Here is a 25,312-nt window from a genome sequence, read left to right as displayed (position 1 = left end):
AGAAATACTTAATAAGTCCTGTGTGAATTAGCGCTCCTGTAGTGCATATCAGTGGCTTCAGAAGCTACTTTTTCAGGGCTGGTTTTTCTCATGTTAAGTAATTGGTATTGTAATTACTGTTACAATGCTAATTTCATTCTTAGAAATTGCAGTAAAACCATTACAGAAAGGTAGGCAGTTAAGGGAATTTTAAGTGCATTGATACTTTAAAAATATATATTGAATATATTCAAAATCTGAAGATTGTAGGTTTGCATTTTAGGGATTTAGAGTTGACTTAAAAAGTTTCTCCTGAAATTTGCATTTCTAATTAGCTTCTCATTTGAGACACATGTATCGACCTGCAATGTATCAAGATTGTATTGATTAGAGACCTCTCCTTAAAAATAAAACTTTTTGTCAAACTCAAAAAAAAAAAAAAAAAAAAAGACCTACTCTCAGCAACTTTCAAATACCCAGTGCAACACTGTTCTATTAATGTAACTTCATTTATTTCTGGCTGCACGGGGTCTCCTTTGCTGCTCAGGCTTTTCTGTTTGTGCTGAGCAGGGGCTACCCTCTAGTTGCAGCGCATCGGCCTCTCTCTGCAGTAGCTTCTCTTGTTGCAGAGCATGGGCTCTAGGGTGTCTGGGCTTCAGTGGTTGTAGCTCGAGGGCTCCGGAGCGCAGGCTCAGTAGTTGTGGCACGTGGAATCTTCCTGGATCAGGGATCAAACCCGTCTCCTGCATTGGCAGGCAGATTCTTTACCACTGAGCCACCAGGGAAGGCCCTGATGTGAATCGTTTTTAAAAGTCTTTATTGAATTTGTTACAACATTGCTTCTATTTTATGTTTTGGTGTTTTTCTGGCCATAAGGTGGGATCTTAGCTCCTTAACCAGGGATCAAACCGTGCAGGTGCAATGCACCTCCTGCGTTGCAAGATGAAGGTCTTAAACACTGGACCACCAGGGAGGTCCTGACCTTAGGATCTTTAAGTACACCACTCCACAGAATCTTTGCACAGAACTGCACTGAGCTGGTTATCAATGAAACTGAGGGCTAAAGAGGCAAAAGACCCCACCCAGGGTCACACAGCAGGGACCAAGGAGCTGGCCAGTGGACCCACGCCCCATCACCAAGCTGGAGCCCAGCATGGCCAGGCCAGCACAGGATGACGAGCCCTTGAGAGCATGTCATAAACAGAATGAGCACAACGTCTTGCCATCACCAACATGGCTGACAGTAGGCAGACCCTTCCCCGCTGCGTGCTCCATCTATAAAGCTCAATACCAGGGACTTCCCTGGCAGTCCAGTAGTCAAGATTTCACACTCCCAATGCAGGGTGCCCGAGTTCGACCCCCGGCAGGGGAACTAAGATCCCACATGCCACATGGCACAGCCGAAAAAAATAAATGAAATAAAATAAAGCACAAGACCAAAAAGGTTTGTATGTGAAGTATACAGAATGGCCCTGGGCCAAAGTGGGTGGAGAATTTGGTTGCTGTGTTTTCTCTGTAAGCAAACATTAGCACAGCAGTGGGAACACGGCCAGTCCCAGAAACGGATAGAAATTTTGGAAACCCCAAACTGGCAACCTTGAACTCCTCAAAGCCAGGACAAGTTCCCTGAGTCTGCTGTAACAAACGGCCACAAACACAGCGGCTGGAAACTGCACACGTTATCATCTGACGGTTCTAGGGGTCAGAAGTCTGGAGTCTTTTATATATATATAATTTATATGCATATATGTTATATGTGTGTGTGTGTGTGTGTTAGTTGCTCAGTCGTGTCTGACTCTTTACGACCCCAGGGTCTGTAGTCTGCCAGGCTCCTCTGTCCATGAGATTCTCCAGGCAAGAACACTGGAGTGGGTTGCCATTTCATTCTCCAGGGGATCTTCCAGACCTAGGGATCAAACCCGTGTCCCCTGCATTGGCAGGTGGATTCTTTACCACCTGAGCCACCAGGGAAGCCTGATGATAACGGTATCATTCTCTAAAAACATACTGATATGTCTCCAGTCAATAACGTTCAGGTGAAAAAAGACATATTAATATGTCCGGTCAGTAATGTGTTAATTGAATCCCATTTGTAAAGTCTCCTTTGCCAGGTGAGAAATCAGGTCATCAGCATCTTTCGGGGGTCACACAGTTCCCCCACACGCCTGGGAAGGCCCAGCACAGGAAAAGCGGTAGGCTTCTCCCTTCCTCTGGCTGCCTGGGATGTGACAACAGGGGCAAGACTCTGGCAGGTGAGTAGGGGGGAGATGAAAGACCCCCCACAGCCCAAGAAGGCCGTACAGAGACTCCAGAGTTGTGCAGCTGCTGAAAAATAAAAAAACCACACAGACACAAATACACATATATACGAGGCCTGGACTTTGCAGGTAAAATTTATTAAGGCAGCACTGAAGCCTCCCGCACCCAGGGCTCGCTGGGCAGGCCTGAGCTCCCTCCTGCTCCAGACTGTCAGCTGCCCTGCCCCCACCTCACCCCTAAGAGGCCCACCTCCCAGAGGTCCAAGTCCACTAGCTTCAGGCTGATATCCAGGAGCCTCAATGTAGAAAAAGGGTGTGGGATGTAAGAACTATATTCCTGATTTTTAAGAAAGAAGAAAAATTTGGAACCCTCTAGAAAAAAACATTTTTTTCCCTGGAACTCTTGTCCTGATGACAGATGTGATGCTCAGGACACGCTTCCTCCAAGCATGGAGAGGATGAGGGACAGGTCAGATTTGAGAACATCAGCTTCCTGAGGTGCGTTCCCAGTGAGGGGTCCCCTGTCACTCGCCAGCCCCTGGGAGAAGCCTGGAGCCCTCTGAGCCCTCCTCCAGCCTCCCCTATTTCTTCTTTTCTGGAGCTTTCTCAACGACTCCGGGGGCGAAGGGGCCCACCAGCCACGTGATGGGTGTGTTCTGGGCCACATACTCCACCAAGTGGTCCAGGGCCTCTCGGGCCCTGGCCACCTGCTCGCGGCTCCGTGTCAGGACGCTGCTGGACAGATCCTGGAAGGAGTGGATGCCAGAGAAGGTGGCTTGGAGGTCCTCTACCTGCTGGCGAGCCTGTAGCGCCTGGTCCTTGATGTGGGCGGGCAGACCCTGGAGGCTGGAGCCCAGCGAGGCACAGGTGGTCTGGAGCTGCTGGGTGATGTCACGGAACATGGCGAGTGTCTGAGACTCGACCTGCTGAGAAGGGGCGGGTGGGGGCATGACATCAAGACCCTTTTCTTTGGGGGTAACAGGACTCAAGGAGCTTCCCAGGTGGCTCAGCAGTAAAGAATCCACCTGTCAATGCAGGAGATGTGGGTTCGATCCCTGGTTCGGGAAGATGCCCTGGAGAAGGAAATGGCAACCCACTGCAGTATTCTTGCCTGAGAAAATCCCATGGACAGAGAAGCCTGGAAGGCTACAGTCCACAGGGTGGCAAAAAGTCAGACACGACTTTTGACACGACTGAACAACAACAGGACCCAAAGACCAGGAAAGAGGAAATGGGGGTATTCCATCCACCTTGACGAAAGCCTTTCCCTAGGGCACGGAGGCTCAGAATACCAGCGCTTTGAGTTTCAAACTGTGCCAGATAATTGCTGGTCAAATTGAAAAACAGGCACAGAGATATTTTCAAAGAAGATACACAGAACAATAAGCACAAGAAAAGATGTTCAGCCTCATTAGGCATCAGGGAAGTGTGGCTCAAACCCACGATGAGACACACCTCACCCACACTAGGATGATTTGGGTCAAAAAAGACGGATATGGGGGCTTCCCTGGTGGTCCAGTGGTTAAGAATCTGCCTGCCAAAGCAGCGGACACAGGTTCGATTCCTGGTCTGGGAGGGTTCCCACATGCCTCAGGGCAACCAAGCCTGTGCACCCTGGAGCCTGTACTCTGCAACAAAAGCAGCCACCGCAGAAAGAGCCCTGTGCACCAAAACAAAGAATAGCTCCCACTTGCTGCAGCTAGGGAAAGTCCGTGCAACAACAAACACCCAGCACAGCCAAAAAACAAGACACATATGGGACTTCCCTGGTGGTCCAGTGGTTAAGACTCCATGCTCCCAATACACGGGGTCTGTGTTCCATTCCTGGTCAGGGAACTAGATCCTGAATGTTGCAACTCAAGATCCTGAACGCCACAACTAAGCCCTGGAACAGCCAAATAAATTTGAAAAAACAAGATCGAACAGGCCCTGGCGAGGATGGGAAGAAACTGGAACCCTCATATATTGGAGCGCAGCAGTCACTTTGGGAGACCTTCTGACAGTTCCTCAAAATGGTAAACTGTAAGCCTAAGTAAGCACTTGACTCAGCACTGCCACCCCCTAGACTTCCGTCCGAGAGAAAAGAAAATGCATGTCTGTGCCAAGACTGGTACACAAATGCTCAAAGGGGTGTTATTCACAGCCGCCGAAAGCGGAAGCAACCCAAATGCCCATCTGCTGGCAAACGGAGACACAGAATGCGGTTCATTCACACACCGCGACGTTCTTCCACCATATAAAGGGGCGAGGCCACTTGCTGCCACGTGGACGGACCTCAAGGATATGATGCTCAGTGAGAGAAGCCAGACACAGACGGCCACAGGGCCTATGATTCCACTGATACGAAACATCCACAGAGACAAAGTACATTTGTGGTTTCCAGGGCATGGAGGAAGACAGAGACGGGCTGCTGTGATACTGGGGAGACAGTCTCCTCTTGGGGTGATGCGAATGCTCTGAATTATTAACACAGTTCATAGTCATACAACCCGTGAATATACTAAGAACCACTAAACTGTACGCTTTAAATGGGTCAGTTGTACAGTATGCGAATTATATCTCAAAACTTCTTTATTTAATTCTGGTCTCACCGTACAGTATGTGGGATCTTAGTTCCCTGAACCAGGGATTGAACTGGGGCCACGGCAGCGAAAGTCCTGAGTCCTTAACATACTGGACCACCAGGGAATTCCCTCAAAACTTTTTTAAGGTACAAGATACTGAATTTTACACCTCAATAAATTTGTTTTTGAAAAAGTGTTTTTTGTTGTTTTTTTTTTAATGAGAAGGTCTGGAAGAACTTTTGAGGGAGAAGATGTAAGCAGTTGGGGAGACCATAGTTGAGATAAGAGTCCTTGAAAATTCCTGAGTCTGGGGAGGAAATCAAAGCAGGTAGGGACCCTAGGCTGTCCTGAGCCTGGTCAGCTGAGGACTCTGGCTTTGAACCTGGCCAGGAGGTGCTGCCAGGATCAGTATCTATTTTTTCTTCAGCAGTTGGGGGGTTGGGGTTGATGGTTTTAAGTGGTTAGGGTCTGAATGAGCAACAGTTTTACAGAGACACTCACAATATCTTTAGAAATATCATTTTTTTAACACTATGTGCCTTATGTGTCAATGTGTGTGTGTATAAAATAACTCATATACCAGGAAACTCACGCTTTTAAGTGAACAATTCAGTGACTTTTTTTTTCATAGTACATTCACCAGGTAGTGCAACCAGCCCTTCTATCTAATTTCAGAACATTCCATCACCCCAAAAGAAACTCCAAAAAAAAAAAGGGAATTCCTTGGCGGTCCAATGGTTAGGACTCTGAGCTCTCACTGCCAGGGGCACAGGTTTGATCCCTGGTTGAGAGGTTTGATCCCTGGTCGACAGGTTTGATCCCTGGTCAGGGAACTAAGATCTCAAAAGCCTTCTGGCTTGACCAAAAAATAAAAAGCACAGAAAGAAAAAGACACTCCCTCCCCACTTACCCCTCTCCCAGCTCCCAGCAACCACTCATCCACTCTCTGTGTCAACAGATCGGCCTGTTCTGGACGTTTCCCATCAACGAAATCCCACCCCGTGTGTCCTTCTGTGCCTGCTTCTCTCACTGAGCATTGTGTTCTCAGGGTCCGTCCACGTGGTAGTGAGTGTCAGGCTCCCCTCCTTTTCACAGCTGAGTGGCGCTCCCGTGTGTGGAAGGACCACATTTTGTGATGCATCATCTGCTGGTGGACATCTGGGCTGTTCCACTTTGTGGCTGTTGTGACAAATACTGCTATAAACACGTATGTTCATTTCACCTTAATGACCCTGCCGATGGTCCTGCACCCCATTCACAGATGGGGAAATTGAGGCCCAGCGAGGTTAGGCTGAGAACCTGCAGTGCTAGGATATTAAAAGAGTCCCTAATACAGAGAGGCTATGGTTCAGAATGAGGCACGAGAATTGTTTAAGGCAGCAACTCAATGAAAGCCTGGATGAGGGGCACCACAGGTGGCAAAAGTCAGGGCTCGTTCAAGAGACCAGCGCTTGCCATGGGCTGGAGGGGCCAGAGCGTGCTAGCGAGGAGCTGTCGTGAGGAGCCTGGTGGGCACATATGAAGGATGTCACGGGACGCTGGGACGGGGGAGAGGAGTCACTCACTCGGTCGTGTCTGACTCTGTGACCCTATGGACTGTAGTCGGCCAAGAGCCTCTGTTTACGGGATTTTCCAGGCAAAAATACTGGAGTGGATTGCCCTTTCCTCCTCCAGGGGATCTTCCCGACCCAGGGATTGAACCCGAGGAGTCAGGACTCAAGAAAATGAAGCATGGCTTAGAATTCAGCAGGTGGAGACCCATCCCAATCAAGTGCCCTGTGGTTCAGAAGCAATACCTGCACCCAAGAGTAGAAATCCAGGCAGGCATCCTGGAGGAGTTGTCATCAGGTCCTGAAGGCAGTTAATGGGAGGAGAGGCTGGGGAAAGCATGTGGAGAGGGGAGCCAGGGCCCCAAGCACCCAGTGCCACGCCAGGTAGGTACCTCTGGCTTGGCCGCGTCCTCCTCCAGGCCCTGCAGCCGCTTCTGGTTCCAGCCAAGCCACATCTGGTGTAGCTTCTCCTGACCTTCCACCAGCTTCTGATCGACGCCCTGCTTGATGGTTTCCATCTGGGGCAGAAGGAGATAGACGGTGGCTGCCTCAGGGCCTGAATGCAGCTGGGAGAGGCCCTGGGGATCCACAGGAATGCTGGAAGAAGCAGGAATCCACAGGGAGCCCAAGGGGCTGGAGCCCTGAACCCTAGGATCTTAGGCTGTGACTGCATTTGAAGACAGGTATTCAAAGTGACTGAGCTAAAATGAGATCATTAGGGTGGACCTAAAAGATGCTTGCTCCTTGGAAGAAAGGCTATGACGAATCTAAACAGCATATTAAAAAGCAGAGACATCACTTTGCCAACAAAGGTCTATATAGTCAAAGCTATGGTTTTTCCAGTAGTCATGCATAGATGTGACAGTTGGACCATAAAAAAGGCTGAGTGCTGAAGAACTGATGACTTCGAAATGCGTTGCAGAAGACTCTTGAGAGTCCCTTGGACTGCAAGGAGATCAAACCAGTCAATCTTAAAAGAAATCAACCCTGAATATTCATTGGAAGGACTGATGCTGATGCTGAAGCTCCAATACTTTGGCCACCTGATGTGAAGAGCCGACTCAATGGAAAAGACCTTGACACTGGGAAAGGCTGAGGTCACAGAGGATGAGATGGTTGCATGGCATCATTGACTCAATGGACATGAATCTGAGCAAACTCCAGGAGACAGTGAAGGACAGGGAAGCCTGGTGTGCTAGAGTCCATGGGGTTACAAAGAGTCAGACAAGACTTGGCAACTGAACAACAACAATGTTTTTATATGGCTGGTATCCTTAAATAAAAAGGGGCTGTTAGGTGGACTTCCCTGGTGGTGCAGTGATTAAGACTCTGAGGCTCCACTGCAGCGGGCACAGGTTCAATTGCTGGTTGGGGAGGGAACTAAGCTTCTGCATGATGCACAGCGTGGCCAAAAAGAAAATAAATGAACGAACTTTTTTTTTAAGGGGGATGTTAGGACACAGACGTATGACGGGATGACCAGGTGAGGACACAGAGAGAAGACACCATCCACACCAAGGAGCGAGACCTCAGAAAGAACCAACCCTGATGACATCTGGATCTTGAACTCTTAGCCCCTAGAACTGTGAGGCAGTGAATGTGTGTTAAGCTGCCCAGCTCGGGGTACTTGGTTACAGCAGCCCCAGCAAACTCAACCAGGACTGCAACCGCATGAGCCGGCCCAAGCAGATATGCAGAATGGGGAGGAATAAGCCACCAGGCTTGAGGCGGGCTCACTGGGGCGTATGCTGCTTGCCACTGCCCTCGCCACCGAACCCTCTCACCATGGACCTCACCAAGATAAGCGTCTGTGACAGCTGGTGCAGGGCCTCCTGTGCCCTCTGCCTGGTGTTCTGCAGTTTGCCCAGAGAGTGTTCGTAGGCCCGCTGGCGCAGCCTCTCCGACAGGGAGCCCAGCCGCACGAAGTAGCTCTGCTCCTGGCGCTGCTGGGCCACCGAGGCGATGTCGAAGCCCTCAAGGGACGTGGCGAGGCGGGCTGCGGTGGGGAGGCAGGAGAAGCATGGTGAAGGCAGAGTTTATGCCCTGGTCTGCAAGTGTAAAAGGATCTCCCTGCCTTGGCTTTTTCCTCATCTGTGAAATGGGTAGGATGGGGGCCAAATATCCTGGGATTAAGAGGCCTTAGACTAATGTGAGGGTCTGAAAACTACGATCCTTGGACTGTATCTGTCCTGCCTCCAGTTTTATACGATCCAACCTGTGAATACAATTGTGCATGTTCGTTATACACTGTCTACAGCGGCTTTCAAACTATAGTGGCAGAGTATGTGGCCTCTTTGCCTGCAGAGATGAAAATATTGTCCGGGAATTCCTGGTTGGTCCTGTGGCTAAGACTCTGCGTCCAATGCAGGAGGCCTGGATTCGATCTCTGGTCAGGGAACTAGATCCCACACACTGCAACCAAGAGTTTGCATGCCTCAACTAAAGATCTCGTGTGCTGCAACTAGGATCCAGTACAACCAAATAAATACATAAATATTTCTTAAAATATATTCATTATCTGATCCTTTACAAAAAAAAGTTGGTCAATGCTGCCTGTATAGGTCCTAGCATATATTAATAGTGGTTAATCTTTTACAATGTTCTAGGTGCTCTGCATCGGAGAAGGCGATGGCACCCCACTCCAGTCCTCTTGCCTGGAAATCCCATGGATGGAGGAGCCTGGTGGGCTGCAGTCCATGGGGTCGCTAAAAGTCGGACACGACTGAGCAACTTCACTTTCACTTTTCACTTTCATGCACTGGAGAAGGAAATGGCACCCCACTCCACTGTTCTTGCTTGGAGAATCCCAGGGACAGGGGAGCCTGGTGGGCTGCTGTCTATGGGGTCGCACAAAGTCGGACACGACTGAAGCGACACAGCAGCAGCAGCAGCAGCAGGTGCTCTGCATGCATTTTGTTTTGTCTTTTTTTTTTTTTTCTGGCCATGCTGTGTGGCATTCGGGAATCTTAGTTCCCCGACCAGGAATCAAACCTGTGCCCCCTACATTGGAAGCCTGGATTATTCACTACTGGACCACCAGGCAAGTTCCTCATATGTATTCTTGTTAAATCTTAACAGTTCTAATAGGGAAGCGCTGTCATCCCATTTTTACAGATGGGGAAACTGGGGCTCAGAGAGATTAGTTGACTTCCCAAAGGTCACACAGCTGGGGCTCCACAAGTCAAGATCCGACGCTAGGCCCCATGTTCTTATCCATGATACTTGACTCTCCATGAGGAGAAGTCTGAGCCACAAGAGAACCATCTTCACAGCAGTTAAGGAAAAGTTAGGACTGTCTAGCCCAGAAAATACCCGTAAAGTTACAAGGTAACAGGATGGAAATCCATCTGTCTTGATAGTTTTTTCCTATCTTATTCTGCTCCCTGTAGACTTTAATATAGTAGCTCTTAAAGTCTGAGTTTTGTAAGTAACCTTATCTGGATTTGAAATGCCCTGTAACAGGGTCTGCAAATACAGCCCCTGGGCTGAATGCCACCTACTTTCGTCAACAAAATTTTATTGACATGTAGTCATACCCATTCATTTACCTACTGACTACGCTTCTGGGCTACAATGACAGAGTTGCATAGTTGGAACAAAGGCTGTATGGCCCCCAAAAAGCCCAAATTATTTACCACCTGGCCTGTCAAGAAAATGTGTTCCCCTGAAAAAGAGTTATACTTAAAAAGAAAAAAAGGAAGCCCCCTGGTGGTCCAGTGGTCCAGACTCCAAGCTCCCAGTGCAGGGAGCCCAGGTTCAACCCCTGGTTAGGGAGCTAGGTCCCACATACCGCAACTGGGAGTTCACCTGTTGCAACTACAGAGCCTGCCCTGCCACGACAAAAATTGAAGATTTGGTCTGCATTCTGCAACCAAGACCCGGAGCGGCCCAATAAAATAAATAAATAATTTTTAAAAAAGTAAATAAAAGTAAAAACTAAATGAGAAAGATAACTAACGAGGACCTACTCTATAGCAAAGGGAACTATACTCAATATCCTGTAGTGTATTCTCTTCCTCTAACGGAAAAGAATCTAAAAAAGAATCTATTCATGTATGTATGTAAAATGGAATTACTTTGCTGTATACTTGAAACTACCACAAATTGTAAATCACTTATATTTCAATAAACTTTTTTTACCTTCAAAAAAAGGATTATACAATGTATAAAACAAACAAATAACTGAACAAAAGTACTAAACACCCAGGACATTTAGAAGCAACAGAAACAAAAGTTGGCGTCTTGGGAAAAACAAACTTGCCCCATTCTCCTGACCAAAGGCAAGTCTGCAAAGACTAAACCCAAACCAACAATATTCTGAACCCAGGCTACTGGTCACAACTTCTCCATGGCCCTCTGCGAACCCTGGAGCTCTGCCCTCAGAAGTGAAAGCAGCTTTGTTATTTAGGCCAAGGTTGTCTGGCAACTGACTCACTGGAAAAGACCAATGAGAAATGACTCATTGGAAAAGACCTGATGTGGGGAAAGATTGAGGGGACAACAGGGGATGAGATGGTTGGATGGTATCACCAACTTGAGGGACATGAGTTTTAGCAAGCTCTGGGAGTTGGTGACCGACAGGGAAGCCTGGCGTGCTGCAGGCCACGGGGTCACAGAGGGTCAGACACGACTAAGCAACTGAACTGAACTGTCAGGCAGAGTCCAGGCATGTGGGAGCAAGCTGGCAGGGCCCCTGGAGGGGGCAGGTGCCCTTGGCAAAGGGGAGACCCAGGAGATGGGGGGAGCAGGGCTGTTCTGGCAGGAGCCCGTGAGCAGCGTCCCAGCTATAACATGGCGCCTTAACTCACAGACTCCCCAGCACCTGAAGCCCCGCTCTGCACAATGATTTCATCCTTAGTTGCTGTTGTTTATTCACTAAGTCGTGTCTGACTCCTTGTGATCCCCTGGACTGTAGCCCACCAGGTTCCTTTGTCCATGGGATTTCCCAGGCCAGATTAGTGAAGCTGGTTGCCATTCCTTCCTCCAAGGGATCTTCCCCACCCACGGATCTAACCCACGTCTCCTGCATTGGCAGGCAAATTCTTTACCACTGAGCCACCAGGAAAGCTGTTCATCCTTAGCAGATGGACACAAAAGAAAGAAACGCAAAGCTGGTCAGATAGATCTGTTCTCTGAAGTGGCTCCCAGGCCTGCCTCCCTGCAGACTCTGCATCTTCCCCTGCCTTCTGCTGACCAAGACTCACAGCTGCATCTTACTCCGTCTGAGCACTAGGAGGGGCCAGCAGGCACTGAACTTGGTGTGCAAGATGGAAGACATCAGCCGGATCCCTTCCTTTAAGAGATACAGGGTAAAGTTTTGAAAACTCAAAGGCCAAGTGACATGAGACCCTCAACCCAGGAGCTGCAGGGCCTGAGATCATTGGCCCTGCTCCCCCTGGATGGAGCGTGGGGTCTGGGTACACGTGGCCCTCGGGGACCCTTGTTGCCATGGGCACTGGTGTGTGCAGTACTGGTACGGCTGGAAGTCCCCATCACGGTGTGCAAAGGATGGCTGTGCCTTGAACGCAGGGCCAAGGCCAACTCCACGAGCCATAGGTATATGAAACCACAAGTAGGACTGGCCGCTTTGTCTCAACTTTCACCCCTGGTTTATTCCTGCCACCATCTGGTCCAGCCCCATCACAGCTCACCTAGACCAGCAGGGTCACCTGAACCTGTCTCCTTCGCTTCCCACCCCCGGTGTCTTTCCCATAGTAGCCACCAGAGGGCGCCTGTGAACACTGAGTCAGGCCCCGCCCCCTCTGCTCTCAGTCTTCCAGGGTTCCCATCGCCCTAGGGGTAAAAGATCAAGTCCTCCCATGGCTCACCATCTGCTCCTGTACCCTCGCTGCCCTTCCCTCCTCCCTCTCTCTCCCAGGCTCACTCTGCTCCAGCCACATATGCCTCCTCCCTGCTCCTCCCACACACATCAGGCACCACCCTGTCCCCTGGTCTCTCTGCTCAGACATCAGCACAGCTTCATAAACCTCAGGGCAAGGTCACCTCCTCAGAAACATCTCCTTTAATCTAATTTCTGTACCCTTTAGGTTCCATGAGGGCAAAACTTTGTTCACTGACATATCCCTAGAACCTGGAAGCAGGTTTGGCATATAACCGGTGCTCAGGGTTTGAACAAACAAATAGATGCCTGGGTATGGGTGGAATGATAGAGAAGAGTTTCAGTGATTTTATTCGGGGACTTGAGCACCTGCTGGGCACCAGACAGGGGACACAGCTTCTGCTTTGTGGAATTGATGACTAGAGAAAAATCAGGGCCAGGCCGAGGGAAGTTTCAGGACACAATATGAACAAGGAATGGTGTGATTTTAGAGGTCTTATGGGGGGTGTGTGGCATGTGAGCACAAAGCTGGAGGTGGAAGGGAACGAGCCATCTAGATATCATGTAAGGGTTTCTGGTAGAAGAAAAGGCCAGTGCAAAGGCCCCGGTGTGGGAACATGGTCAAGGATGGGCAAGGAGGCCAGTGAGGCAGGAGCAGAATGAATGAGGGCAGGTGGGTAGGTACAAGGGAGCTTCCAGGAGGATTGAGGCTGTTACCAACAGGGAGATGGGAGCCCTGGAGGGCTGCGGGGAGAGGAGGGGCCTGAGTGCTCACAGGTGCCCTCTGGAGGCTACTTCAGGGAGGACATATATCATGCGCCAGGGCAGAGGAACCAAGCTGACTGAGGTGGGCTAAGACAGAAGGGGAGAGGGGGCAGGGACCAGACAGCCTGTGAGGGACAGACTCCAGGTGGCTAGGAGGGACCCATATCAGATGGTCTGGGGAGGGGCCCCAGAGTCAAGGCCTGCACTCACCGAGCTCAGCATCCGTCATGGGCAGGTGGTTGTCCACCCACTCCTCCGACTTGCCCAGCACTGTGTCCACCCCGCTCAGCACCATCTGGCCCACACGGGAGCCCACAACCGAGTGGACGCCACTGGCCACCATGGACTTGGTCAAGTCTACGCCGCTCTGCACAGCACCCCGGGTGACGTCCACTGCCTCGGTGACTCGGGAGGCCACAGTGTCCTTGGCACTGGACACCGTGCTGGACACAGCCTGTCGGGCCCCTGACACCTTGGATGACACAAGCTCCTTGGTGTCTGCCAGGACCTACAAGAAGGGCCAGCATCAGCATCTCCATTCTCCCCTCGTACCTGGGTGCCCCGACCCCTGCACCCCAACCTCTAGAAGGGGTGGGCTGGAGGGAGGCGCTCCAGCTCCCGGTGACCCTGAAGGGTGAGAGCAGTTAAGATCACATGCTCTGGGGCTGGATGGCCCAGTTAGAGTCCTTGGCTTGATATATCCTAGCTGTGTATCCTCAGGCAAATCACTCGACCTCTCTGGGCCTCCAATTCTTCACATGGTGTTATGGGCTAAAGGGTACTGAAGCCCCCAGGACTTCAGAATGTGACCATATTTAGTGATGAGAACTTTAAGGCACTAATCAAGGTAAAATGAGGCCATCATAGTGGATCCTAATCCAGTCTGTCTACATGCCTTGGGGCCAGAAAACCAAATCATAAAATAGAAGCAAGACTAACAAATTCAATAAAAACTTTAAAGACGGTCCACATCAAAAAATCCAAAGAAAGTAGATTAAATAAAAAATAAAATTTAAAATAATTAAAATTAGTAACTGAGTTCCTCAGTCATACTGGCCGCCTTCTAAGGGCCCAGCACCCACATACGGTTGTTGGTTTCCATACTGGACGGTGCAGAGAAAGAGCATGTGCAGAGAAACTTCAGAGACCCGGCAGCCTGGTCCACAGAGGAGGAACGGCATGTGCAAAGGTCCTGAGGCAGCTCGGAGACTGGTGTGTTCACTGTCTCTGCTTTTCCCTGCCTCCCCAAGATGAAAGTTCCATGAAGGCAAGGGCTCTGTATCCATCACCCTGTCCCGTACATGTGGGCACTAATGTGACTGAACTGGAGGATGGAGGCCAGCGCGGACAGAATGGAGCAACTGAGGTGGGCGTAGAAGGTCAGGAGGCAGTGGAGCTAGACCAGGTGGGACCACCAGAAACATTCTGGCTTTTGCTCCAGGCAAGGTGGAAGACCCGAGGGGGCTTTGGGCATACCTGGCTGGTGTTCAGAATGTTCCTCCAGCTGCCCAATGGGGAGAGGGTTGGAGAATAAATGCGGTCACATTTGTCTGCTATGGGTTAAGCTGAGGCCACAGACCCCCTGCCCAGGTAGGCCCCCAGTCTTAGCGGAGCATCCTCCCCACCCCACCCCTCATGGAGGGGGTTAGTCACCTTCTCCGGCGGCTGCTGCAGGATGGGCAGATTCTCCTCCAGTTTGTCCAGCCCTCTGTGGGCGTATTCACTGGCCGAGGTGACTGTGGGGGTGGGGATGGGGGTGGGGGCGATAGACAGCTGATGGTTACTGCGAATGTACATCCCTCGGGGTCTCTAGGAGAGTCCACAGACACTGCCCCGCCTCCCCCACCCGGAAATAGGCCGGAGTGGATGGTCCATGGGCTCCCATGCTTCACTCACGCTGGGGTTCCAGCTTGGACAGGATGGGCTGGGCCCCACTGACCGCAGCAGCCGTGAGGGTCTTCACCCCCTTCTCGGCCGCGTCGCAGACAGTCTTGACGTGGGGGTGGCTCTCTTTGGTGGATGTGTAGGCGGCGGACACCATGTTACAGGTGGAGCTGATGAGGGGCATGCCGGCCACGCGGTCCACCACGCTGGGCTACGGGCAGAGAGGCTCAGGCCACGGACGTGGCTCGTCTCCCCTCCCTCTGCATTCATTTGGTTGCACAAGCCAGGAACTCCCTGGTTCCGCCAGGCGCTTCCTCTGTCTCGGCCTGGCAGCTCACTTGTTTGAACAAGACCTTGACACCCACAGTGTGCCAGGCAGTGACAAGACATGAGAACCCCACTGTCCTGGAGCTCAGGTCTAAAACTGACGTCAGTGAACTATGCCCCCAATCCCCCACCCCAGGGCCAGCCCACTACCTGCTTTTCCTTTTGCCTATGTTTTTTTTCTTTTTTCTAACAGCATTATTGAAATCTAGTTCAAATGTCAGAGAATTTCACCATTTTGAAATGCACGATTCAGAGGGTTTCAGTGTGTTCACAAGGTTGAGTAACTCTGTCTAATTTCAGAACTTATTGATCACTCGCAAAAGAAACTTGCTGTCACTGACTGTCACACCCTTGCCTACCGGCCCCTGGTAACCATGACTCCATTTTCTGACCCTGGATTTTTGCCTGTTCAGGACACCTCACAAAAAAATGGAATCACACGTGGCGTTTTGTGTCTGGCCTCTTTCACACAGTGACATTTTCAAGGTTCCTCCATGTAGTAGCGTGTGCCAGTGCTTCACTCCTTTTTTAAAAAATTGTGGTAAAATACACATAAAATTTACCATTTAAATAATTACGTGCACAGCTCAGTGGCACTAAGTATACTTACACTGCTGTGCAACCGTTGCCACCATCTGTCTCCAGATTCTCAGCTTCTTAAACTGAAACTCTGTCCCCTTGAAACACTGATTCCCCTCTCTTAGCCCCTGGCCCCACCATCTACGTGTCTCTATGGATTTGACTCCTCCAAGGACTCTTGTGAGTGGGATCAGACAGTGCCTGTCCTTCTGTGCCTGGTTTCCCTCACTGAACATGCCTTCAAGCTTCGTCCACATTGTGCTGCATGTCAGTGCCTCACTGTTTCATGGTATGGTATTCCATGCTACCTGGTTTTTGTAAATAAAGTTTTATTGGCACATGGCTATTCCCATTCATTTATGTATTGAATATAGCCATTCTTAACTTACAAGAAAGTGAAAGAGGAGAGTGAAAGAGTTGGCTTAAAGCTCAGCATTCAGAAAACGAAGATAATGGCATCTGGTCCCATCACTTCATGGCAAATAGATGGGGAAACAGTGGAAACAGTGTCAGACTTTCTTTTTTGGGGCTCCAAAATCACTGCAGAAATTAAAAGACGCTTACTCCTTGGAAGAAAAGTTATGACCAACCTAGACAGCATATTCAAAAGCAGAGACATTACTTTGCCAACAAAGGTCCATCTAGTCAAGGCTATGGTTTTTCCAGTGGTCATGTATGGATGTGAGAGTTGGACTGTGAAGAAAGCTGAGCGCCGAAGAATTGATGCTTTTAAACTGTGGTGTTGGAGAAGACCCTTGAGAGTCCCTTGGACTGCAAGAAGATCCAACCAGTCCATTCTAAAGGCGATCAGTCCTGGGTGTTCATTGGAAGGACTGATGCTACAGCTGAAACTCCAGTACTTTGGCCACCTCATTCGAAGAGTTGACTCATTGGAAAAGACTCTGATGCTGGGAGGGATTGGGGGTAGGAGGAAAAGGGGATGACAGAGGATGAGATGGCTGGATGGCATCACTGACTCGATGGACTTGAGTCTGAGTGAACTCCGGGAGTTGGTGATGGACAGGGAGGCCTGGTGTGCTGCGATTCACGGGGTCACAAAGAGTCAGACTCGACTGAGCGACTGAACTGAACAGAACCTACAAGAGCAGAACTGAGTAGTCAGACAGGCCTTGTGAGCCTCAGTTTCCTGACCCATAAAATGAGAATTCATTTCTGTCCTAAAGGAGTTGCAAAGGTGACCCATGTGAAGATGCATACAGAAGACTTAAGTCTCATAGGTGCTACCTGTAAAATTTGTTCAATCACCAGTCCCAGGAGGTTGGGAGTATTATTCCAATTTTACAGACAGGTAAACTGGGGCAAGAAGAAGCTAAGTAAGTCATCCAAGGTCACAAAATTAGCCAATGGCAAAGCTGGACCTTGGACTCAGGCAGTCCTCCTTCAGTGTTTGCCCAGGAGGTCTCTTCAGAAGTTAATCACAAATTTACCACAAAATCCAGCAATGCTGCTTCTATGAGTCTACCCTAGAGACAGGAAAACATTGTCCACATAAGACTTGTACATGAATGTTTTCACCAGCACTATTCACAATGGCCAAGAAACGGAAAAAATCCAAATGTCCATGAATTCGTGAATGGATAAAGAAAATGTGGTATAAAGCATGTTTTTAAAAATTCATAGCCTCCAAGAACTTCCCTGGTGGCTCAGTGGTAAAGAATTCACCTGCTGGTGCAAGAGGTACAGGTTCCATCCCTGGTCCAGGAAGATCCCAAGTCCCACGGAGCAGCCAAGCCTGTGTGCCACAGCTAATAGCCTGTACTCTAGAGCCCGGGAGCTGAAAGTACTGAGCCCTGCCTCCTAAAGCTGGTGCTCCACAACGAGAGAAGCCACCGCAATGAGAAGCCCCCAGTCGCCACAGCTAGAGAAAAGCCCGCACACACACACATAGACACACACACACACACACACACACACACACACACACACACACACACAAATATACCCTTCGAAGGGCTAACAGGCAGAAAAGACTCTCCACATCACAATTAGTTAGGAAAATTCAAGTCAAAACTGCAATGAGATACCACCTCACACCCCACACTCACTGTGATGGCTAGTATCAAATGAACAGGTATTAATAAGCGATGGTGGGAACGTGGAGAAATTGAAGGCCTTGTGTGCTATTAGTGGGAAAGCAAAATGCCACCCCCACTATGGACAACACTATGGTGAATCTCAAAACACTAAAAATGGAATTACCATATGATCCAGCAGTTCCACTTCTGGGTATACAGACAAAAGCATTGAAAACAGAATCTCAAAGAGACATCTGTATACCCATGGTCAAAGAAGCTTTATTCACAACGGCTGAAACGTGGACGCAAGCCGAGTGTCCTGTAGTCCATGCACACAGTGGGATAGGATTCAGCCTTAAAAAGGAAATTCTGACACAACACGGGTGAACCTTGAGGACATTATATTTGGTGAAATAAGCAAGACACAGAAGGACAAATACTGTATGATTCCACTTATGTGATACCTAACGCAGAAGATTCTACCTTTTTTTCAGCTGTGCCTTGTGGCTTGTGAAATCTCAACTCCATGACCAGGGATCGAATCCTCACCCTCTACAGTGGAAGCACAAAGCCCTGAGACCACCAGGGAAGTCCCAGAAGGTTCTATTTTTATAAACATGATTCTACTTATTTTGCTTCTACAAGATGTCCAATAGGTAAATCCATCGGCAGGAAGCAGGTTAGTGGTTGTCAGGGGCTGGGGGAGAGGGGAACGGGCGTGACTGTTAGTGGGTGTGGGGTTTCAATTTGGGGTGAGGAAAGAGTTCTGGAATAAGACAGTGATGATGGTTGTACACTGTGAATGTACTTAATGTCACTGACCTGCACACTTCAAAACAGTTAAAATAGTGTATTTTTATGTTATGTGGATTTTTCCATAATTTTTTAAAAGGAATGAGAAAATTAATAAGGACCTACTATATAGCACAGAATTCTACTCAATATTCTGTAATCACCTATGAAAATAGAATCTAAAAAACAGTAGATATACATATAACTGACTCACCTTGCTGTATAGCAGAAATGAACAACACTGCATTATTAAATTATATTATTAATTGAATTAATAAAAGTCAACTGTTGCTGTTGTTGTTTAGTTGCTAAGTCATGTCTGATTCTTTCGTGATTCCATGGATGGTAGCCCACCAGGCTCCTCTGTCCATAGGATTCTCCAGGCAAGAATACTGGAGTGGGTTGTCATTTCCTTCTCCAGGGGATATTCCCAACCTAGGGATCGAACCCTCGTCTCTCGCATCCTGCATTGGCAGGAGGGTTCTTTACACAGAGCCACCAGGGAAGTCAAAATGCTCCAATAAAAATCAAATTTTAAAAAAGTCAGGGGACAGAGCACCGACAGATGCTATCAATACAACACAGAGGGACCTCAAACAGATAACGCTCAGTAAGAGGAGCTAGATGCAAAAGGGTATTGTAGCATATGTCTCCATTTATACGAAATGTCCAAAACAGGCAAATCAGCAGAGACAGAACCTAGATAAGGGGTTCCCAGGAGAAACAGAAATGACGAGTGACTGCTGGTGGGTACAGGGTCTCTTTTGGTGGGAGATGAAACATGTCCAGTGTGGTGGTGACGGCTGCATATGGGTAGTTTACTAATAATCATTAAGTAGTACTCTTCATAAGGGTAAACTTTTTAAAAACGCTTCATCATCTTTTTTTGTTGTTTTGCCTTGTTACAGGGCATGTGGGATCTTAGTTCCCCCACCAGGGATTGAACCTATGCCCCCTGCAGTGGGCATGCAGAGTCTTAACCACTGGACTGCCAGGGAAGTCCTCATAAGGATGAATTTTATGGTATGTGTGTACGCATGTGTTAGTCACTTAGTCATGTCAGGATCTTTGAGACCCCACGGACTGTAGCCCATCAGGCTCCTCTCTCTGTGGAATTCTCCAGGCAACAATGCTGCAGTGGGCTGCCATTTCCTTCTCCAATTATGGTATGTGAATGATACCTCTTTCCTGGTGGCTAAGATGGTAAAGCGTCTGCCTACAATGTGGGAGACCCGGGTTCAATCCCTGGGTTGGGAAGATCTCCTGGAGAAGGAGATGGCAACCCACTCCAGTATTCTTGCCTAGAAAACCCCATGGATGGAGGAGCCTGGTAGGCTACGGTCCATGGGGTCGCAAAGAGTCGACACGATTGAGCCACTTTCACTTTCTATTTTTAAAAAACTGTTTATTAAAAGGGGCTTTGGGGAACTCCCTGGCAGTTCAGTGGTTAGGACGCCTAGCATTCACTGCTGAGGGCTTGGGTTCGATCCCTGGTTGGGGAACTAAGATCCCAAGAGTCCTGGCATGGCCAAAAAAAAAAAATGTAGCAGGGGGAATTTTATTTAAACTGAGAAGAAGTGGAAATAGAAACTGACTTTCTTAGAAGGAGGACTCTGATATGTGCATTAGAACTGGCTGGGGGAGCCAGGCAGTTCAAACAGAGCTGCACCCCTGTTCTCCCAAGAGCCCTTGGAACCCCAAGTTCTCCCACCTTCACCTGTTAATGGGGTACCTGCTAGGGTCTAGAACTCGACCCACTTGGAAGGGTGTCTCTCGACCCCCCTGTGCTGCCAGCAGCCTTCTGCCAAGGCTCCCCGTGTGGGAAGGCCCTCCCACAGACCCCGGGCCTTCCTCACCTGCTGTACCGGTTCCTCTGCCGTCACCTGGGTGCTGGCAGTGGCTTCAGTCTTGTCAGCGGACATTTCTCAGAGGCGCGCGCTGTGAACAGAAGGACTAGTCAGGGCACAGCCTGCTTCTCGCTTCCCTCCATGGGCAAGCCCGGGTTCACCTCTGCCCTCAGGGCTCCCCCACCCCTCCAGTTTCCTAGAACTCTGCCTGTAGATCAACTACACGCCCTTGCGAGCCTGTTCAAAATGGTGCTGACTCATCAGGTCAGAAGTCTGCATTCCCAACAAGCTCCCAGCTGCTGCTCAAGCAGCTGGTCTTGGGGCCACAACTTAAAGGGCAAGGTCTGCGCACAGCCCTCCAAGGGCTCACCTGTATCAGTTGTTGTCGTTTAGTCACTCAGTTGTGTCCGACTCTCCCACCAGGCTCCTCTGTCCGTGGGATTTCCCAGGCAAGAACACTGGAGTAGGTTGCCATTTCCTTCTCCAGGGGATCTTCCCCACGCAGGGATCAAGTCTCCTGCATTGGCGTGTGGATTCTTTACTGCTGAGTCACCTGGGAAGCCCCACCTGTATCAGGATTATGGTGCAAAACCCCTGGAGTTGGCAAGTTGTCAGTTACTACTGGGTTTCAAGACATCTTCCCTTTGACCCAGAAACCTCACTTTGGGGACAGTCCCATACTGGTACTGCCACGTGGACAGAGATGTGTGTACCTGTGTTGCTGAAAAGAAGGGCAATAAAGACAGATAACAACGGTAGCCCAGGGCAGTGGCTGAAGACCGTAAAACTTACACATAATTGACGCAGCCCATGTCTGGGAAGATGCCGTGGAAAAGGGAATGGCTACCCTCTCTAGTATTCTTCCCTGGAGAATCCACGGACAGAGGAGCCTGGCGGGCTACAGTCCTTGGGGTCGCAAAAGAGTCGGACACTACTGAGCGACTAACACAAGAGACCAAAGGTGTGAGTGGGGCTAAAGTTTTTGCTTATAAATCTTTAAAGAGACACAAGAAGAAAGATCGTTGTAGCTGGGGCAAGCCTCTGACTTGTGAGCCGAGTAGATAATATTATCTGTTCAAAAAAAAAAATTAACGTTGAAAAAAAAAGCTAGAGAGACCATGCCTGGCCCCAGTGCAGGTCCGTCATGTCAGTTTCAGGGATGTGGGGAAATCAAAAGAGGTTCCCTGCGTGAATCTAATGCACATATTTGCAGGCAAGACAGCAGCCACAGGTGCTCCACTTTCCTGGCCAGGTGGAAAAACTAGAGCCTCATCAGATTACATTTCAGGAGTCCCAGCCCCACCTATGCTGGGCAAGCGGGCAAGGAGCTGATAACCTCGTAACTGATAATCTCATACCCTGATAACCTCAGTCCTCTTATCTGTAAAATGGAGCTAAACCTTCCTTAAGGCTGGTTCTCCGAGTGCTTCTTTTTTTTTTTTTGGTCATACCACATGGCATGTTCCCTGACCAGGGATCAAACCTGTGCCCCACCTGCAGTGGAAGCTCAGAGGCTGAGTCTTAACCACTGGACCGCCAGAGGAGTCCCCTCACAATGAATGACCCCCAGGGTCATTCTAGAAGCCTCTGGTGAACCCCTGACCTCGAGTCTGAGCATTTTCTTCCAGACATTGTGTTTGCCATTCCCGAAGTGGAACCCAGGCTTCTCAGAACCTGGGAAGTGGGTAAAGACCCTGCCTGCGAAGGCAGGAGACATAAGAGAGGAGGGTTCGAACCCTGGGTCGGGAAGATCCCCTGGAGAAGGAAATGGCAGCCCACTCCAGTATTCCTGCCTGGAGAATCCCATGGAGGGAGGAGCCTGACAGGCTACAGTCCATGCGGTCACAAAGAGTTGGACGTGACTGAAGCGACTTAGCGTGCACACACAAGAGTGGAACCCGGCAAACCCATGTTTTGAGAGCACCAGTTCTGGTGTCCAAACTGGGTTCTAATCCCAGCTCTGCAACTTGCTAGCTGTGGGAGCTTAGGAAGGCAACACCCCTTCTTGGAGCCTCACTTCCCACATCTATGAAATGGAGGTAACCATTCCTAGCACAGAGTCCCTGCGGATTGGAGGAGAGATTGCGCGTGCGCACTTAGTTTGGGACCTGGCATGTAGCAGGCGCTCAGGAAACGGATCCATCTCACATCACTCTGTCTGCCACACAGAAACTGGTGAAACAGCCAGGATTGAGCTTCTGCTTGGTACAAAGGTCCCCACAGGGGAAGTGGGGAGAGGAGGCCCATCCACCCGGGGGATCATCACCTGACTCCTGTTCTCCCCCTCATCTTCCCCAGAGTCTGAGTTCAGCTGGACGGCACACAGGTCCTCCCTCCCATCCGTTTTGTCCATCCAGTCCCTCTGGAATCGGTTTAACCAAGGACGGCCATTGCAGATATCACACCCCCCTGCCCCATAAAAGTCCTTGGGGGTCAGCAACCTGCCTGCAGCGGGCCTCAGCTGTGAGAGCAAGAACTGGCTGAAACTGGAGTCACGCAGCCGTCCAACTGCAGCCAGGATATGCTAAGATCCAACTTCCAGAGTTCTCCCGAGAAGGAACCCAAGCCTTGGCTCTGGTTTTACAAGCGTCCCAAGGACTCAGATAAAGGGTAGGCCTTCCCACCGCCACTTTGCGCAATCCACTGGCCACACCGCCTAGGAAAAGGGGGCGGGATTGGCCCCAGACCCTCCCAGAGTCAGCTGGGGTGCCAGAAGGAGGGCAAGGGAGGAGCCAAGTCCCCAGGCGGCAAAACCATTTGGAGACGAAGGGGCTTTGCTAGGCAGAGGGATTGCTCCCCTGGTCGGGGTTGGGGGGGAATTTCTACGCGGAATGGGCTACGGCTTGTCTCCAAAGTGCGTCAGCAATGCAGGAGGATGTGGTTTGGGACGGGGAACTTGGACCCCCGCCCCATGCTGCCACTTCTAGGGTGTTCTTTCGTGCGCCTCCCCCCCGCCAAAGTCCTAGATATTGAGAGAAGAAAGTCTGAACGTCGAAGCCTGTTCCAGAAGTTTAATTTCTCTGGGGAGGGAAGAGTGCTTAGCCCAGGCTGGAGACCCCTCCCCGGGCCGCGGAGACTAGCAGAGTCCCCAGGAAGGCCCTCCCTGTCCCTACCTCCCTTAGGGCACCCCAGGACTCAGCGGACCCTGCCCCCACCTCAATCGGGGCCCCTCGCCTCTCACCGCGGTCAGCGGGGCGTCCAGGGCGCAGCCGCCACTACTTCAAAGCCAGCTCCAAAACCGTCCTGGGCCGGACCAAGACCAGCGTTTATATTTGGGGGCGGGCGCCCGGGAGTGACGGGTCGGAGGACCAATCTGATTGGGAGCCGCCTGCCGCCAGGCCACGCCCCTCGCCCGGCTTGGGACGTTGGAGCCACAAGTGAAGTCCAGGAAAGGCTGGACTAGGGCGCCCTCCCAACTGTACACCCAGTAGGCAACACCCGTACGACCCCGGAGCCAGCCCAGGAGAGCCCCTTCCCCATCTGGGACCCTGGGAACTCGGCGATGGGAGATGATCCTAGGGTCCCCTTTCCTTACCCAATCGAGGCTGTGAGAACTCAGAGATCATTGCGTGAGGCCTCCTTCTGTCAGGCGTCACCACTCCATCCCGACCCCTCCGAACAAGGGTGATGGAGCCGGCCCCATCTAGCATTATGAGCAACTTGCCCTGACCTGTATCGTGCCACTCAATCCTCACAACACTTGGTGTCCCTTTATCACCTCATTTTACAGCTGAGTAAGCCGAGGGAATACCAGACCACCTGACCTGCCTCTTGAGAAATCTGTATGCAGGTCGGGAAGCAACAGTTAGAACTGGACATGGAACAACAGACTGGTTCCTACGTCAAGGCTGTCTACTGTCACCCTGCTTATTTAACTTCTATGCAGAGTACATCATGAGAAACGCTGGACTGGAAGAAGCACAAGCTGTAATCAAGATTGCCGGGAGAAATATCAATCACCTCAGATATGCAGATGACACCACCCTTATGGCAGAAAGTGAAGAGGAACTAAAAAGCCTCTTGATGAAAGTGAAAGTGGAGAGTGAAAAAGTTGGCTTAAAGCTCAACATTCAGAAAACGAAGATCATGGCATCCGGTTCCATCACTTCATGGGAAATAGATGGGAAAACAGTGGAAACAAGTGTCAGACTTTATTTTGGGGGGGCTCCAAAATCACTACAGATGGTGGTTGCAGCCATGAAATTAAAAGACGCTTACTCCTTGGAAGAAAAGTTATGACCAACCTAGACAGCATATTCAAAAGCAGAGACATTACTTTGCCAACTAAGGTCCGTCTAGTCAAGGCTACAGTTTGTCCAGTGGCCAGGTATGGATGTGAGAGTTGCACTGTGAAGAAGGCTGAGCGCCGAAGAATTGATGCTTTTGAACTGTGGTTTTGGAGAAGACTCTTGAGAGTCCCTTGGACTGCAAGGAGATCCAACCAGTCCACTCTGAAGGAGATCAGCCCTGGGATTTCTTTGGAAGGAATGATGCTAAAGCTGAAACTCCAGTTCTTTGGCCACCTCATGCGAAGAGTTGACTCATTGGAAAAGACTCTGATGCTGGGAGGGATTGGGGGCAGGAGGAGAAGGGGACAACAGAGGATGAGATGGCTGGATGGCATCACGGACTCAATGGACGTGAGTATGAGTGAACTCTGGGAGTTGGTGATGGACAGGGAGGCCTGGCGTGCTGCGATTCATGGGGTCGCAGAGTCGGACACGACTGAGCGACTGAACTGAACTGAACTGAAGCCGAAGCCCAGAAAGCAGGAACCAGGGACAGTGCAGGGGCCAACCCTCTCTGACTCCTGGATCCACTCCCTCCTGAAGGCGCGTAATTGGGATTCCCCCACCCCACCACCAGCCCCCCAAATCCTTTATTTTATTTGC

At 50.1% G+C, this 25,312-nt stretch overlaps 1 protein-coding gene across 5 annotated transcripts; it reads right to left on the bottom strand.

Annotated features, from left to right (window-relative positions):
• Positions 1–2,386: 2,386 nt before the first annotated feature.
• On the bottom strand, positions 2,387–23,713 carry PLIN3 (perilipin 3). 5 transcript variants are annotated; one of them, XM_052643313.1, is made up of 9 exons: positions 23,602–23,651; positions 20,791–20,987; positions 20,430–20,511; positions 14,852–15,050; positions 14,609–14,691; positions 13,166–13,463; positions 8,148–8,347; positions 6,744–6,869; positions 2,387–3,163 (listed from the first exon to the last, which is right to left on the bottom strand). In XM_052643313.1, the coding sequence occupies exons 3-9, from the start codon at positions 20,493–20,495 to the stop codon at positions 2,819–2,821; spliced, it is 1,317 nt and encodes a 438-aa protein (XP_052499273.1). In that variant the 5' UTR covers positions 20,496–20,511; positions 20,791–20,987; positions 23,602–23,651; the 3' UTR covers positions 2,387–2,818. The 5 variants fall into 5 exon arrangements, with proteins under 5 accessions (XP_052499273.1, XP_052499276.1, XP_052499272.1 ...); XM_052643316.1 differs by having other exon boundaries at positions 20,791–20,973; positions 23,602–23,617; XM_052643312.1 differs by lacking the exon at positions 20,791–20,987 and having other exon boundaries at positions 23,602–23,713.
• Between the last annotated feature and the right edge of the window lie 1,599 nt (positions 23,714–25,312).

The sequence above is a fragment of the Budorcas taxicolor genome, chromosome 7 (genome assembly GCF_023091745.1).
Source record: "Budorcas taxicolor isolate Tak-1 chromosome 7, Takin1.1, whole genome shotgun sequence".
Classification (NCBI taxonomy): Eukaryota; Metazoa; Chordata; class Mammalia; order Artiodactyla; family Bovidae; genus Budorcas; species Budorcas taxicolor.
The sequence above is the reverse complement of the archived record's forward strand: the minus strand, read 5'-3'. Positions and strand labels throughout refer to the sequence as shown.

Coding starts and splice junctions, on each gene's coding strand:
- PLIN3 (XM_052643312.1), bottom strand. CDS start 20,495: ATGTCCGCTGACAAGACTGAAGCCACTGCCAGCACCCAGGTGACGGCA. Junction 13,464..14,608: donor TGCAGCAGCCGCCGGAGAAG/GTGACTAACCCC, acceptor CCCTTCTTGTAG/GTCCTGGCAGACACCAAGGA. Junction 6,870..8,147: donor TGTCACAGACGCTTATCTTG/GTGAGGTCCATG, acceptor CTTCTGCCCCAG/ATGGAAACCATCAAGCAGGG.